At 46.9% G+C, this 14,324-nt stretch overlaps 1 protein-coding gene across 1 annotated transcript in view; it reads right to left on the reverse strand.

The window, feature by feature from the left end:
* Nucleotides 1-14,324, reverse strand: part of LOC138303481 (serine-rich adhesin for platelets-like) — a 194,773-nt gene that overhangs the window by 11,625 nt on the left and 168,824 nt on the right. The window contains exon 13 of the mRNA XM_069242655.1: nt 6,489-6,559. Coding sequence (XP_069098756.1) covers nt 6,489-6,559 — 71 coding nt within the window. The remainder of the gene's footprint in view (nt 1-6,488; nt 6,560-14,324) is intronic.

The raw sequence follows: 14,324 nt of genomic DNA on the forward strand, positions 1-14,324 counted from the left end.
ATTGCTATTACCGTTTCCATACATGGATCATGACAACGCAGTGGCAGGTATTTGTACTAAGTATTTACAGCCCATCATCTCCAATGTGGAAAATCCCTATCCCCGTTCCCTACGAGGAAGAATCCTAATCCAGTCCCTCATGTAGTCTGGGAGCATGCAACCCCCAAAACCCCCTTGTAAAAAAATAAGTATGCTCATTCCCTCAACGTGAGTGACTAAAATATAGTGACAAGTATATTTAACAGCAATTTAACACCCGTGGCCCCTGTAGAAAAGCTCCACGTCCATCATCCCAAGAAGAGCAACTAATATTCCGTCCCTTTTATACACAGGAGCCAATTACATTAACATTCATAATCCCCCAAGTAAACAGCACCTATTTTAATTTTCCTAACAGGAACCCATTATAAAATAGGGGGAAAGTTTATTCAACTGTGAATTAACCCCCATCATTCCCTTGTAGAAAAATGTATGCCCATTTCTTCACCACAAGCCATTGCTCTACAGTGGCAGGTCTATGTAACAGCCATTTATTCCCCATCATTCCCCCATGTGGAAATCGGTATGGCCATTATCCAAGAGGGCTGTGCAAAAAACCATGCCCAGGGTATGGTGCAGCCATTTCCCCACATAATCCCCCATGTAAACGTGATCTATTCCCATTGTCGTAACCAGACCTTCAATAGACTATAGGGGAAAATGTATTCAATAGCTGTTTACAGCCCATAATCCCCTCTAAGTAAAGAAGCTATCCCCATTTCCGTACCCTGTTCATAAAGATACAGAGGCAGGTGTAGGTAAGAGCCATTCAACGCTAATCATCCCGAATGGGGAAAATCCCCATCCGAATGTCCTGCCTGGAACAACCCTGATACATTCCTAAACAGATTCAAAGGCCTGGTAACACCCACAGACTCCCATGCAGAAGAAAGCTATGCTCATTGGCTTCAACATTTACTAAACAACAGTACCAGGTATATGTAATAGCCATTTAGCCCAGACCACCCTCGTGTAAAAGGAACAGACAGTGCTAATTAGATATTATTGCCATACTTCATCCAATAATCCCTCTTCATAATGTTATTGTGATTCGAGTCCAGTGAAAACAGCTGTATTGCAGCTGTATATGACCCAGCAATGTAACGGTTAAGTCCGCATACAATCGTCAGGAATTGAGAATGGTAAAAAACATCTCATCACATTTCATCCATAGGTGAAAATGTCTCCAGAAGCACACTATGTGATTGTCTACCAACAAGGTAGAGCTGAATAAGGCCATTCACACACTTCCGGATAAAGAACACCAGATGTGGAGTGAGCACTAAGCAACACTGCCCCCGGTGTACACTGGAGAGACTGCAGCACATCACCCCCAGTGCTCCTGGGAGTACATCCCCAACCCCTCATCACACGTGAGCATCCACCTGAAAAGAAGTGCACTTCAGTGCACAGGTGCTGAGACACTTCACTTCTTCCAATGTGTTTCTTTCCTTCTTTGTCCTGTATAATGCTTTAGTCATCCTTGTGTGTTTAAACTATATCCTCAAGTTACAGAAATTCACAGACAAAAGTACATCTTTTGCACCAGTAAGAAACTTACTTACCTGTGATGGGCATTAAAAATAACAAGCACTGGCATAGCCAATAGGTCTCGCCTTTGGGACCTTATAAGTGTTCAGCCAGGCAGCACATTATCAGACTACCTAATGCGTCACCAATCCTAAATGATTTAAATGAAAACGGTCTGATAATCAAACACCTTCCGTAACCTAGTCTGGATGCAACCGTGCTGACGAAGTGAGCAGAAATAGAAAGAAAGGGCGGTGTCTTGAACTTGTAGCAGAGAATTATCCAACACAATACTTTGTAATAGATTTGTGCCCTCAAATGTACACAATATACAGCTACAACGCTCGTGCCTTTTGCAACGTAATAGACCATCTGACCCATCAGAGCACTAGACAAGGCTCGTGCTGCTTTTCTTGGGCTCTCCTGTGATGCATCGCCCGCGTTAGGGCCCGTCTGAAGCGGGAGAATTCACCTGGGATAGGGATCTGGGCCAGATACCTCTGTAACCGGCCCCACATTAGGCCGGGGGGAGATTAGTGGCCCATTCACGGTAACGGAGCCTGTGGGATTCTGTATCCGCAGCAAAGGCCGTCCTCTTGGGAGTTACATTACTAGGAAGGAAGCGCTTGGAAACGCGCCTTCTTTCACGTAGGAAGCATTCCCTATGAGGGTGATCACCCTCGCAGATAAGAAAGGTAACTGGCTTATCAACTGCTCATTCATGAGGATGCCACACGACGTAAGAATAAAAACGATGCAATCTAATAACGAGCTGGACACCCAGAACTAAAAACAAACGCAAGCGCAGCAGGTGATCTTGAAAGCGTCGGTGCACCCATGCAAAGATGAAACCATCCAATGGCGGGATTCAGATGAACTCCTTCACAAGAAGGTGACCTTACTCCTGTAGTCAGTGGCAGGAGAGCGACACGTGCTGATCTTACTCCTGTAATCAGTCGCAGGAGAGCGACACGTGGTGATCTTACTCGTGTAATCAGTCGCAGGAGAGCGACACGTGGTGATCTTACTCCTGTAATCAGTGGCAGGGGAGCCACGTGGCCAAAGCAAGACCTGACTATGCCTAAAAACGCCCCCCATTGTAAATAGGTGCGTGTGCTCCAATCAAGCTCCTCGTCGCGTAGTCCATCTCAATGGCGGTATCTGCGGCAGACAAACAGCCCCCAGAAAACCCTACTTTTGCTAAACAGGACTTTTTTTTAACCAAAAATCATATTAACATAAATATTTGTTATTATGCAGTTTCTTTTAAATTTAGCCTCTTTTGCTCAAAGACAACATACACAATTCTTACTACTCGCCTGCGATTGGGTTTTATTTCTTTTGTAATCTAGGGAGGGCACTTATATAGACTGATGTATTTGGAATCAGAACTGAAATGACCGTGAGGGGTGGTTTGCGCCTGCGTGATAACTTGGTATTACTCGGGTGGTCCTGTGTTCAAGGAGGAGGCCCAGCCTTCCTTCCTCAGGCGGGTGGGCAGCAGGAGGCCCAACCAGTCGGGGGGCAATCCTTCTTCTGAGCCTTCCACAAGTCCAGAAGTGGCCAGAATGTCGTTCCGGAGGTCTAATATTTATACCTGCTGCCAGCCTCTGAAGTGGGGGACATCCTAGCTACCCCCACATCTGCTTCTGGAACATTCTTCTCTTTCCCTGCCAAGGCTCAAAGAAGTCTGGGTGAGGAAAGACTAGTTCCGTTGAATGTGTGCTGGAGGGAGCCCTTTGAAGTGTAAGTCACAAAGGGAATCGCTCTGCCCCAACCATCCCAGCGGGATAGCCCATTCTGCCAACAGCTAGACCTCCTTTAACTGGGACTTAAAATGTGACTTTACCACTGAAGAGGATGTTAATATACAAGTAATTTGAGTGGAACCTTCATTTTCCTATCTGCTCCCAAACCTAAGTCACTACCTAGTAAGTGTGATAGGTTAACCCAAAGTTATCCTATGGCCTTGCAATATTGAAAATTGACTTAAGGAATTTTGCACTAAATCCTACATGTAAATCATACAAGTAAATGAAGTGTGCCAATTAGGTGTAGACCAATTGTTCCATGTTTTAGGGAGAGAGTAAAAGCACATTAGCACTGGTAAGCAGTGGAAAAGTGCAAAGAGTTCTAATGCCAACAAAAGCAAATCCAGAAACCTACAGATGAGCGCTCTCATGGGGCAGTACAGGGCAGAGAATGTTCCCATTCACTGGTCTAAATGGATATTTAGAGGATTCCTCAGCTTCGATCCCTCCTGGATCTTTTAAAACACTGCAAGAGGAGTATAGATGATAGACGATTTATGCAGACGGCAGGACCGACCGTTATACATCACGTATAGGGGCACATGGGCACATGCAATGCGCCTAGAACATTGACTATCTCTTGCTGAGGGGATAAACTGCTGAAGTATAAAGGAGTGGCTCGGGACCGTGGACTATCTCTTCTCAGTGCACACCTTAGAAGATTCGATGCAATACAGGCAAACAACCCTAAACCAAGAATACACGACAGGAGATTAGACTCTTCTCCGGAAGATCCATGACAAGTATCTTAGGAAGGCAAAACTCAAACTCTTATTTTTCAATGTACAAAACTAATACTGGACTCCTCAGAGACTCTAGGAAGCCAACTTGTGTTCCCGTTCAGACTGCTGAAGATGCACACAACCAGAGTGTGAATTAATGACATGTCCCCAGCACAGTCCCAAGCTAGATGGCTACTGGACCCGCGTTCTCGAACACAGTAACAACAGGCTGCGACATGCCAGTAGCAGGACAGGCATCCCTAAGCATACTACATGAGATTTCTGACCTACCAGAACTACTCTTCAGACACAGATGCATGGCAACCAGCAAACTCTGTATCTTCCTTCACCCGAGTCAACGTTTAGTCCCAGATGAAACTGAATGGCTAGCAGAAGTATTGCGAATAACATCCTTTTAACAATAAGTTAACAAGATTAATGGCCATGTAGCTGTGTTTGACCAGGCCTGAGGCCCTTGTATTATGATTGCAGATACATATAGCATGTCCCAAGTACAGGGTAGATACGAAGGACTACACTTCTGAGAGCACATACTTTAAATGCACTGCTTGCATACTACAGAAGGATCCAAGTAAATTTTCTCTGGGATACGTTCTCAATAGACTGCATATGCTCGGTGAGGTGTTAATATCTCAGTATCACACACTGGACGGTCTGCCTGAGCGTGCTACCAAACGTTAATGGGGACAAAGTATAGGAATGCCCATTCCCACCTTTCCCTACTGTCAGAAGGGGACGATGTTACTCTCCGACTACTTTCATTGAAGATAACCCCACATTAGAGCAGAAGGTCCCAGCTGATCCCGCCAGAATGTAAACAACTCATCCTCTTTCTACAAGCCCACCTACCAGGGCTTTATTTCTCATGCAGATCACACCACTGGAACTGAACTTCTGATACTCGGGATAGACCCACTACAGTCATTTCTCTGCCCATTGCCAGTTGACCAGTGAAAGGCGTAAACCCCTGATAATGCAGAATATCTTGTATTTGGTAAACAAGATAATGCTTGTGAAAAGAAACAAAATAAACAGAATGGAAAGGCTGCATCATTATAAGTGATCATCTGTCCAGGCGATGGAGCAGGCCAGGAGCTGAAGAAAAAATTCAGCAGGAACTTGCCAATACAACCTGAGGTACTGTGCAGCCAGAATCCGCACTGGTCACATCCTGAGAGCTCTACGGAGCCCAAGATTTGCAAGGAGGCCATAGCAGAGGAGCTTGGGTCCCAGAAGCCATGGGGGAATCAGGACAGAGGATAAGCACTGCAGGGTCTGGGGTGTAAGTTGCTGAATCATTGCTTTCCATGGCTCTGCATCCTTGAGTGAATACACACACCTAATCCAGAGAATGGGTTTAACCTAAAATATGCCTTGTGATTGAATGGAGGAACATAAGGCACATCTGGGCATAGATATTTTGACCACTTGAAATAGAACGATAAAGTTCAGTTGCTACATATTGTAAAATTATCATCTTCGTTTTATTTTGCTTGTCTTGCACATAGAAAACACATCAGCCAACGCATTTCATACGTAACAAAGGACTTCTTCAGGGCTTCAGAGTAACTGGTGTTCAATATCAATTCTCATGCTGGTGAGACAGGTCATCGAAGTCCACAGAACCGCCTGAATTCCGAGGCCGGAGAGCCTCTAGTTGTCGCACGTATAACTATCGTAGTGAAAGTACGTCTGAGAATCTCAGTCACATCTGGGGTATATTAAAAGAGCCCCGTTTTCTAATCTACTGTATCCCTCTCAAGGACCCTCCCCCTCGTGTTACGTTCTTGGCCTCTCCCTATGCAAGAGCCTGGAGCCAGGATTTCTCCAATTTCTGATGCCAAGCTAGAATATTCCAAGTCTGCTTGTGGCCCTCTCCACTCTTGGTATCCAATCTAATCCCATCTTCTCCGGCCCCATCTTCCAGTCACAGGCTGGTTTTCTCTCAATCAACAGAACCCTTCAGAGATTCCTCACTTCAGTTTTCAAGTTTCCTCAAGACTTGCTGTCACCGAAAGCATCTACCTACATTCAGACCGCTATCGCTAGTCAAGAATCTTCTACCTTTCCCAGCCCTGTACTCCACCCTCTCTCTCTCGCATCATCTGAAGAAGAGAGTGCTGGGGAGAAGAAAGGGGATGGGGCGCAGGCAAAGGAGGAGAGAAGGCAATCAGATGGAAAGAGAGAAGATGAGAAAGTAGAAGAGAAGGTTTAAAAGTAAAAAAAAGTGGGAACCAGAAGCCTGAAGAACAGACCAGATTCGGAAGAGACCACCTTAATAAGTGGCGGGGGCTCCATCCTGGTCTGGGGGTGGCGCTGCACCCCTCAGCCAGAAGGCAGATATGGGAGGGGGGTTGTACTTTACCTTGGTATTGCAGGAAGTCTGGCTTCTTCTTTTGGGGGGCAAGTGCAGAAATCCACCGAAGCTTCTCACTTCTGCAAAAAATGAAATAAAGTTAGCACGTCCTGAAAAGGACTGGTTGGTCCCACATATATCTGAGTGGTGCCCACAGCTGCCTTTTCTGCTTTTTAGTAGCTGACTTTGACAAAGCCATTGGCTTTTAATTAGCAGCTAGTGGTTCTTTCCACCCATGGAGAAACGTGTAAAATGGTTGCACAAGGGCACTCACTCTTTGAGGGTCACGAGGAAACAAAGTGCTGATGTTTCATCTGTGAGTGTTCTCTGTGTAAAGGAAGCTTGCATTGGTGTTGCCGGTGCTGTACCCAAATTGTGAGTTATTGACACTCAGTAAAACCATTTGCGCTCTACAAAATACAAAATGTTGTGCACTACCGATGAGTAAGGTGCAAACCAGAGGGGCTGTGCTGGGTGCGTGAGTCAGCAGAGGATGCAATCACAGCTTGCATGGAAAGGGTACAAGGAGGCTAGTACAGGCTTTAAGCGAAGGGGGCAGGCAGCACCGGTGGAACCCCGCCAAAAACAAACGATATCTGCTTTAGCACTCCATCTCCCTCACTCACACACACAAGTAGTATCTGTAGGTGTGTGTCACTTAGGATGTGCTAAATTCAAGTCATTTGCTTTCGCATAATTATGTGAAATGTCAGAAAAATTACATATACTCATGCGAAATGCAAACCCGTCTGTTCACCCTAAAACTCTGCCCCTGTTGGGGTCTATGTATATCTCCATTACCGGTGTGCACTCCTATGTCTAGAGTTTTGGTGTCTGAGGCTTCTCACAAAATCTGTGGGCTCCGGACAGGTCTGGTGTTTATCCTTAATAGAAGAAAGTACACCTGTGAGAGTTTACTCTTCTCTCTTGGGATAAACATGAGGGACTTACTGTACCCCTGGGATAAGACAACCAGCTGTGCTGGGCCTGCCCTGCCCCCCAATAGGGTCATGAGTAAAAGTCGTGGCACTTGTTGTAAATGTCCCTTAAATGCAAGGTGACGCTATTATAGAGTTACCTATTAACAATTAACATTAGACTTACGTTTAATATCATATGCTTTGACCAATTGAGGAATATTTCATTTTACTAATATGCCAATGTGTGACTACAATATTAGTGGGTTTCAGTCTTAGAACAGAAAGTAATTCAGAAATCTTGTTTTAGTCTCATAGCACCTTTCTGAACTTGAAGGATTGGTTGTCATCCGAGGTCATTGGAGCCCTGGGAGTCATGGGAATTCAGTCCTGTTTTATAAACACACTACATATTGAGGGTGTTCCTGGAGCAAACACAAAAGCGTCCTTCAGTAGGAAGGGCTAGCCATGATTTTGGGATGCGTTCCAAGCACAGAAGTAAGGAAGATACAGCCACAGGTCTTTAATCATTTCAGGATATAAGATCTGTAGGTGAAAGCTGTAGCCAGGTTCTAAAAGCAGACACAAAAGGCCCATTGCTTCTCCTTTCCAGGGAGGGGGGGGGGACCTCTCCTAGAAATGTGTGCCTTACTAGCAAATCGTCCTCTTTGCATTCCTTCTCTAACAAGATGGGAGACTCTTCCTTTGTGGTCATTGGGCCCCTAAACAGTGTTTAAAAGGGCCAGCCTTCTGTTTCCATAAATACGCTGCCTCTCCGTGAGTCTCCCACCCTTCATCACCGGTCCCCCACTAGCTCTGGTTCTCCGGGTGCAGGCAAACACGTGCCTGGTTGCGGTCACTCCTTCCATGACATTGGAAGTGCAGGGAGCAACTACCTGAGCCTGAGAAATAGTAGACTTTAGTGACAGAGGCTTTTCACATTCAGGACTATTTCATGAAGATTGTCTTACTGAGAACCTATATTAATATTCAAATCTTTCATGGACTTGACGGATGCAGCACATTCCTATAACCAAATATAAGATTCCCACGCAGAAAGTGTTCTCTTTGGTTGCAGAAATGCAGAAACTGACAGAACTTACTCATTACTGCATAATGTTCAAGGGCCTCCGTTTACCAATATGAGTGGCCACGTACCACATTATGAGCTGGGACCTCGCTCACTACTTTGGACACAATCGCCAGGTCTCTGCATGGAGCAGAGTCCTCCGACCAGGCAGAAACCCAAGGACAGAGCACGGGTCCCTAGTGTGACACCACTAGGACATGTCTCTGTGATGCAAGCTCCAGGCAGAGTGCAGGCCATCATGCATGACGTCCTAAAATCCAAGCAACCATCGGTAGCGTTGGCCAACTCAGTGTTGTTACTCTAAGTGGCTCTACAGCTCATTAAAACCTAAAGGTATTCTCTATCGCCAAAGAATGCAGGCAGAGTACTGCACCATGACCCACATTACAACATCCAAATTGGTGTTGCTTGTGGCAGTAATTCCAGTTATTCACTTGTAGAAAAACCTTTTGTAGCCCAGGGACAGTTATGTCTTTAACCCCCTCCCTGGGCATTATAGAAATACCACCCACATACATCTCTGCATCATTCCTCCTCAAAGCCTGCTCGCCACCACAGTGAAGTATCACATGGGCCAAGACAAGTAGCAATGAGTGTAGGAAAGCAGCCCCTTTCTAGCATGGTTGCCCCCACTTTTGGCCTGTTTGTGAGTGTGTGTCAAGTGTGTTTACTGTGTCACTGGGATCCTGCTAGCCAGGACCCCAGTGCTCATAGATCAAAACCTATATGCCAGTGTGTTTTGTTTGTCTCACTGGGATCCTTCAAGCCAGGACCCCAGTGCTCATAGATCAAAACCTATATGCCAGTGTGTTTTGCCCGTCTCACTGCGATCCTGCTAGCCAGGACCCCAGTGCTCATAGATAAAAATCTATATGTCAGTGTGTTTTGCCCATCTCACTGAGATCTTGCTAGTCACGAACCCAGTGCTCAGAGTTTGTGGCCTAATGTGTATGACTGTGTAGTGCCTAACTGTGTCACTGAGGCTCTGCTAACCAGAACCTCAGTGCTCATGCTCTCTCTGCTTTTAAATTTGTCACTATAGGCCAGTGACTACATTTACCAATTTCAATTGGCATACTGGACCCCCCCCTTATAAGTCCCTACTATATGGTACCTAGGTACCCAGGGTATAGTTGTTCCAGGAGATCCCTATGGGCTGCAGCATTTCTTTTGCCACCCATAGGAAGCTCGGACAATTCTTACACAGGACTGCTACTGCATCCTGAGTGAAATAACGTCCACGTTATTTCACAGCCATTTTACACTGCACTTAAGTAACTTATAAGACACCTATATGTCTAACCTTCACTTGCTGAAGGTTAGGTGTAAAGTTACTAAGTGTGAGGGCACCCTTGTACTAGCAAAGGTGCCCCCACATAGTTCAGGCCAATTTCCCCAGACTTTGTGAGTGCGGGGACACCATTACACAAGTGAACTACATATAGGTCAATACCTATATGTAGCTTCACAATGGTAACTCTGAATATGGCCATGTAACATGTTTATCATGGAATTGTCCCCCCATGCCAAATCTGGTATTGGGGTGCCAATCCCATGCATCCCCGTGGCTCCAGCATGGACCCCGGCTACTGCCAAACTAGCTCTCTGGGGTTTTCACTGGAGCTACCGCTGCTGCCAACCCACAGACTGGGTTCTGCCCTCCTGGGGTCTGGGCAGTCCAGTCCCAGGAAGGCAGAACAAAGAATTTCCTCTGAGAGAGGGTGTTACACTCTCTCCCTTTGGAAATAGGTGGTAAAGGCTGGGGAGGGGTAGCCTCTCCCAGCCTCTGGAAATGCTTTGAAGGGCACAGATGGTGCCCTCCTTGCATAACCCACTCTACAGCGGTTTAGGGAACCCCCAGCCGCCACCATGGCATGAAAATGGACAAAGGAAAGGGGAGTGACAACTCCCCTGGCCATCACCACCCCAGGGATGGTGCCCAGAGCTCCTCCAGTGTGTCCCAGACCTCTGCCATCTTGGATCCGGAGGTGTGAGGGCACTCTGGAGGCCTCTCAGTGGCCAGTGCCAGCAGGTGATGTCAGAGACCCCTCCTGATAGGTGCTTACCTGACTAGGTGGCTAATACTCCTCTGAGGGCTATTTAGGGTCTCTCCAGTGGGCTTTTCCTCAGATAACGACTTGCAAGAATTCATCAGAGTTCCTCTGCACCTCTCTCTTTGACTTCTGCCAAGGATCGACCGCTGACTGCTCCAGGATGCCTGCAAAACTGCAACAAAGTAGCAAGAAGACTACCAGTGACATTGTAGCGCCTAATCCTGCCAGCTTTCTTGACTGTTTCCTGGTGGTGCATGCTTTGGGGGCTGCCTGCCTTCATCCTGCACTGGAAGCCACAAATAAATCTCCCGTGGGTCGACTGAATCTTCCCCCAGCTTCAGCAGGCACCAAACTTCAGCGTTACCAGTACTCTGGGACTCTCTCATCCAGACGAGCGCAGCCCCTTGAACACAGGTGGTGGACTCAAGTGACCCAGACTGTCCAGTGATCCAACTATCCAAATTTGGAGGAGGTAAGTCCTTGCCTTCCCTCTCCAGAAAGTAATCCAGTGCACAGTGTGAACTGCAGCTATAAGGGCTTCTGTGCATATTTCCATGAAATTCTGCCTGCACAGCCAAGCCTAGGTCCCCAGCACTCTGTCCTGCGATGCTCAGCTCCCTGATTGGATCGCCGGTGTCATGGGACCTTCTTTTGCAGTGTTGAAACAACCACTGTGTTCAGTCTTCTTGAACCTGTGATCAAGGACTTCTGTGGGTGCTTCCTGCTTGTGCATGAGCTCCCTACATTGCTGAGGGACCCCTCTGTCTCCTCTCCCAAGTGGCGACATCCTGGTCCTTCCTGGGCCCGGACAGCACCCTTTTTCTTCTACCGCAACTCTTGCAGCTAGCAAGGCATGTTTGCAGTATTTTCCCAAGGAAACAACTCTGCATCCTCCAGCACTCCATGGAACATCTTCTGCATGAAAAGCACCTTTCATTGTTGCAGAATCTTCATCTTCTTCCATCCAGAGGCAGTCATTTTGCACCTTCATCCCGGGTTTAGTGGGCTCCTGCCCCCCCGGACACTTTTGCGACTCTTGGACTTGGTTGCCTTCCTTTGCAGGTCCTCAAGTCCAGGAATACGTCTTCAGTGCTTTGCAGTCTGTTGTGGTCTTTGCAAAATCCTCTATCACAACTTTAGTGCGTCACTGTAAGGTGGGGGTGCAGGGATGATATTACAGTTTTATAGGAGTGTAGATACCCAGCAGTGTCACTGTGAGGTGGGGGTGCAGGGGTGATATTACAGTTTTATAGGAGTGTAGATACACAGCAGTGTCACTGTGAGGTGGGGGTGCAGGGGTGATATTACAGCTTTATAGGAGTGTAGATACACAGCAGTGTCACTGTAAGGTGGGGGTGCAGGGATGATATTACAGTTTTATAGGAGTGTAGATACCCAGCAGTGTCACTGTGAGGTGGGGGTGCAGGGGTGATATTACAGTTTTATAGGAGTGTAGATACACAGCAGTGTCACTGTGAGGTGGGGGTGCAGGGGTGATATTACAGCTTTATAGGAGTGTAGATACACAGCAGTGTCACTGTGCGGTGGGGGTGCAGGGGTGATATTACAGTTTTATAGGAGTGTAGATACACAGCAGCGTCACTGTAAGGTGGGGGTGCAGGGGTGATATTACAGTTTTATAGGAGTGTAGATACACAGCAGTGTCATTGTAAGGTGAGAGTGCAGGGGTGATATTACAGTTTTATAGGAGTGCAGATACACAGCAGTGTCACTGTGAGGTGGGGGTGCAGGGGTGAAATTACAGTTTTATAGGAGTGCAGATACACAGCAGTGTCACTGTGAGGTGGGGGTGCAGGGGTGATATTACAGTTTTATAGGAGTGCAGATACACAGCTGTGTCACTGTAAGGTGGGGGTGCAGGGGTGATATTACAGTTTTATAGGAGTGTAGATACAAAGCAGCGTCACTGTAAGATGGGGGTGCAGGGGTGATATTACAGCTTTATAGGAGTGTAGATACACAGCAGTGTCACTGTAAGGTGGGGGTGCAGGGGTGATATTACAGTTTTATAGGAGTGTAGATACACAGCAGCGTCACTGTAAGGTGGGGGTGCAGGGGTGATATTACAGCTTTATAGGAGTGTAGATACCCAGCAGTGTCACTGTAAGGTGGGGTGCAGGGGTGATATTTCAGTTTTATAGGAGTGTAGATACACAGCAGTGTCACTGTAAGGTGGGGGTGCAGGGGTGATATTACCTTTTTATAGGAGTGTAGATACACAGCAGCGTCACTGTAAGGTGGGGGTGCAGGGGTGATATTACAGTTTTATAGGAGTGTAGATACACAGCAGCGTCACTGTAAGGTGGGGGTGCAGGGGTGATATTACAGTTTTATAGGAGTGTAGATACACAGCAGCGTCACTAAGGTGGGGGTGCAGGGGTGATATTACAGTTTTATAGGAGTGTAGATACACAGCAGTGTCACTGTAAGGTGGGGGTGCAGGGGTGATATTACAGTTTTATAGGAGTGTAGATACACAGCAGTGTCACTGTGCGGTGGGGGTGCAGGGGTGATATTACAGTTTCATAGGAGTGTAGATACACAGCAGTGTCACTGTGCAGTGAGAGTGCAGGGATGATATTAAGGTTTTAAAGGAGTGTAGATACACAGCAGTGTCACTGTGCGGTGGGGGTGCAGGGGCGATATTACAGTTTTATAGGAGTGTAGATACACAGCAGTGTCACTGTAAGGTGGGGGTGCAGGGGCGATATTACAGTTTTATAGGAGTGTAGATACACAGCAGTGGCACTGTAAGGTGGGGGTGCAGGGGCGATATTACAGTTTTATAGGAGTGCAGATACACAGCAGTGTCACTGTAAGGTGGGGGTGCAGGGGCGATATTACAGTTTTATAGGAGTGTAGATACACAGCAGTGTCACTGTAAGGTGGGGGTGCAGGGGTGATATTACTGTTTTATAGGAGTGTAGATACACAGCAGCGTCACTGTAAGGTGGGGGTGCAGGGGTGATATTACAGTTTTATAGGAGTGTAGATACACAGCAGCGTCACTGTAAGGTGGGGGTGCAGGGGTGATATTACAGTTTTATAGGAGTGTAGATACACAGCAGCGTCACTAAGGTGGGGGTGCAGGGGTGATATTACAGTTTTATAGGAGTGTAGATACACAGCAGTGTCACTGTGCAGTGAGAGTGCAGGGATGATATTACAGTTTTATAGGAGTGTAGATACACAGCAGTGTCACTGTAAGGTGGGGGTGCAGGGGCGATATTACAGTTTTATAGGAGTGTAGATACACAGCAGTGTCACTGTAAGGTGGGGGTGCAGGGGTGATATTACAGTTTTATAGGAGTGTAGATACACAGCAGTGTCACTGTGCGGTGGGGGTGCAGGGGTGATATTACAGTTTCATAGGAGTGTAGATACACAGCAGTGTCACTGTGCGGTGAGAGTGCAGGGATGATATTAAGGTTTTATAGGAGTGTAGATACACAGCAGTGTCACTGTGCGGTGGGGGTGCAGGGGCGATATTACAGTTTTATAGGAGTGTAGATACACAGCAGTGTCACTGTAAGGTGGGGGTGCAGGGGCGATATTACAGTTTTATAGGAGTGTAGATACACAGCAGTGGCACTGTAAGGTGGGGGTGCAGGGGCGATATTACAGTTTTATAGGAGTGCAGATACACAGCAGTGTCACTGTAAGGTGGGGGTGCAGGGGTGATATTACAGTTTTATAGGAGTGTAGATACACAGCAGTGTCACTGTGCGGTGGGGGTGCAGGGGTGATATTACAGTTTTATAGG

Source organism: Pleurodeles waltl, chromosome 7, assembly GCF_031143425.1.
Source record: "Pleurodeles waltl isolate 20211129_DDA chromosome 7, aPleWal1.hap1.20221129, whole genome shotgun sequence".
In the NCBI taxonomy this organism is placed as follows: Eukaryota; Metazoa; Chordata; class Amphibia; order Caudata; family Salamandridae; genus Pleurodeles; species Pleurodeles waltl.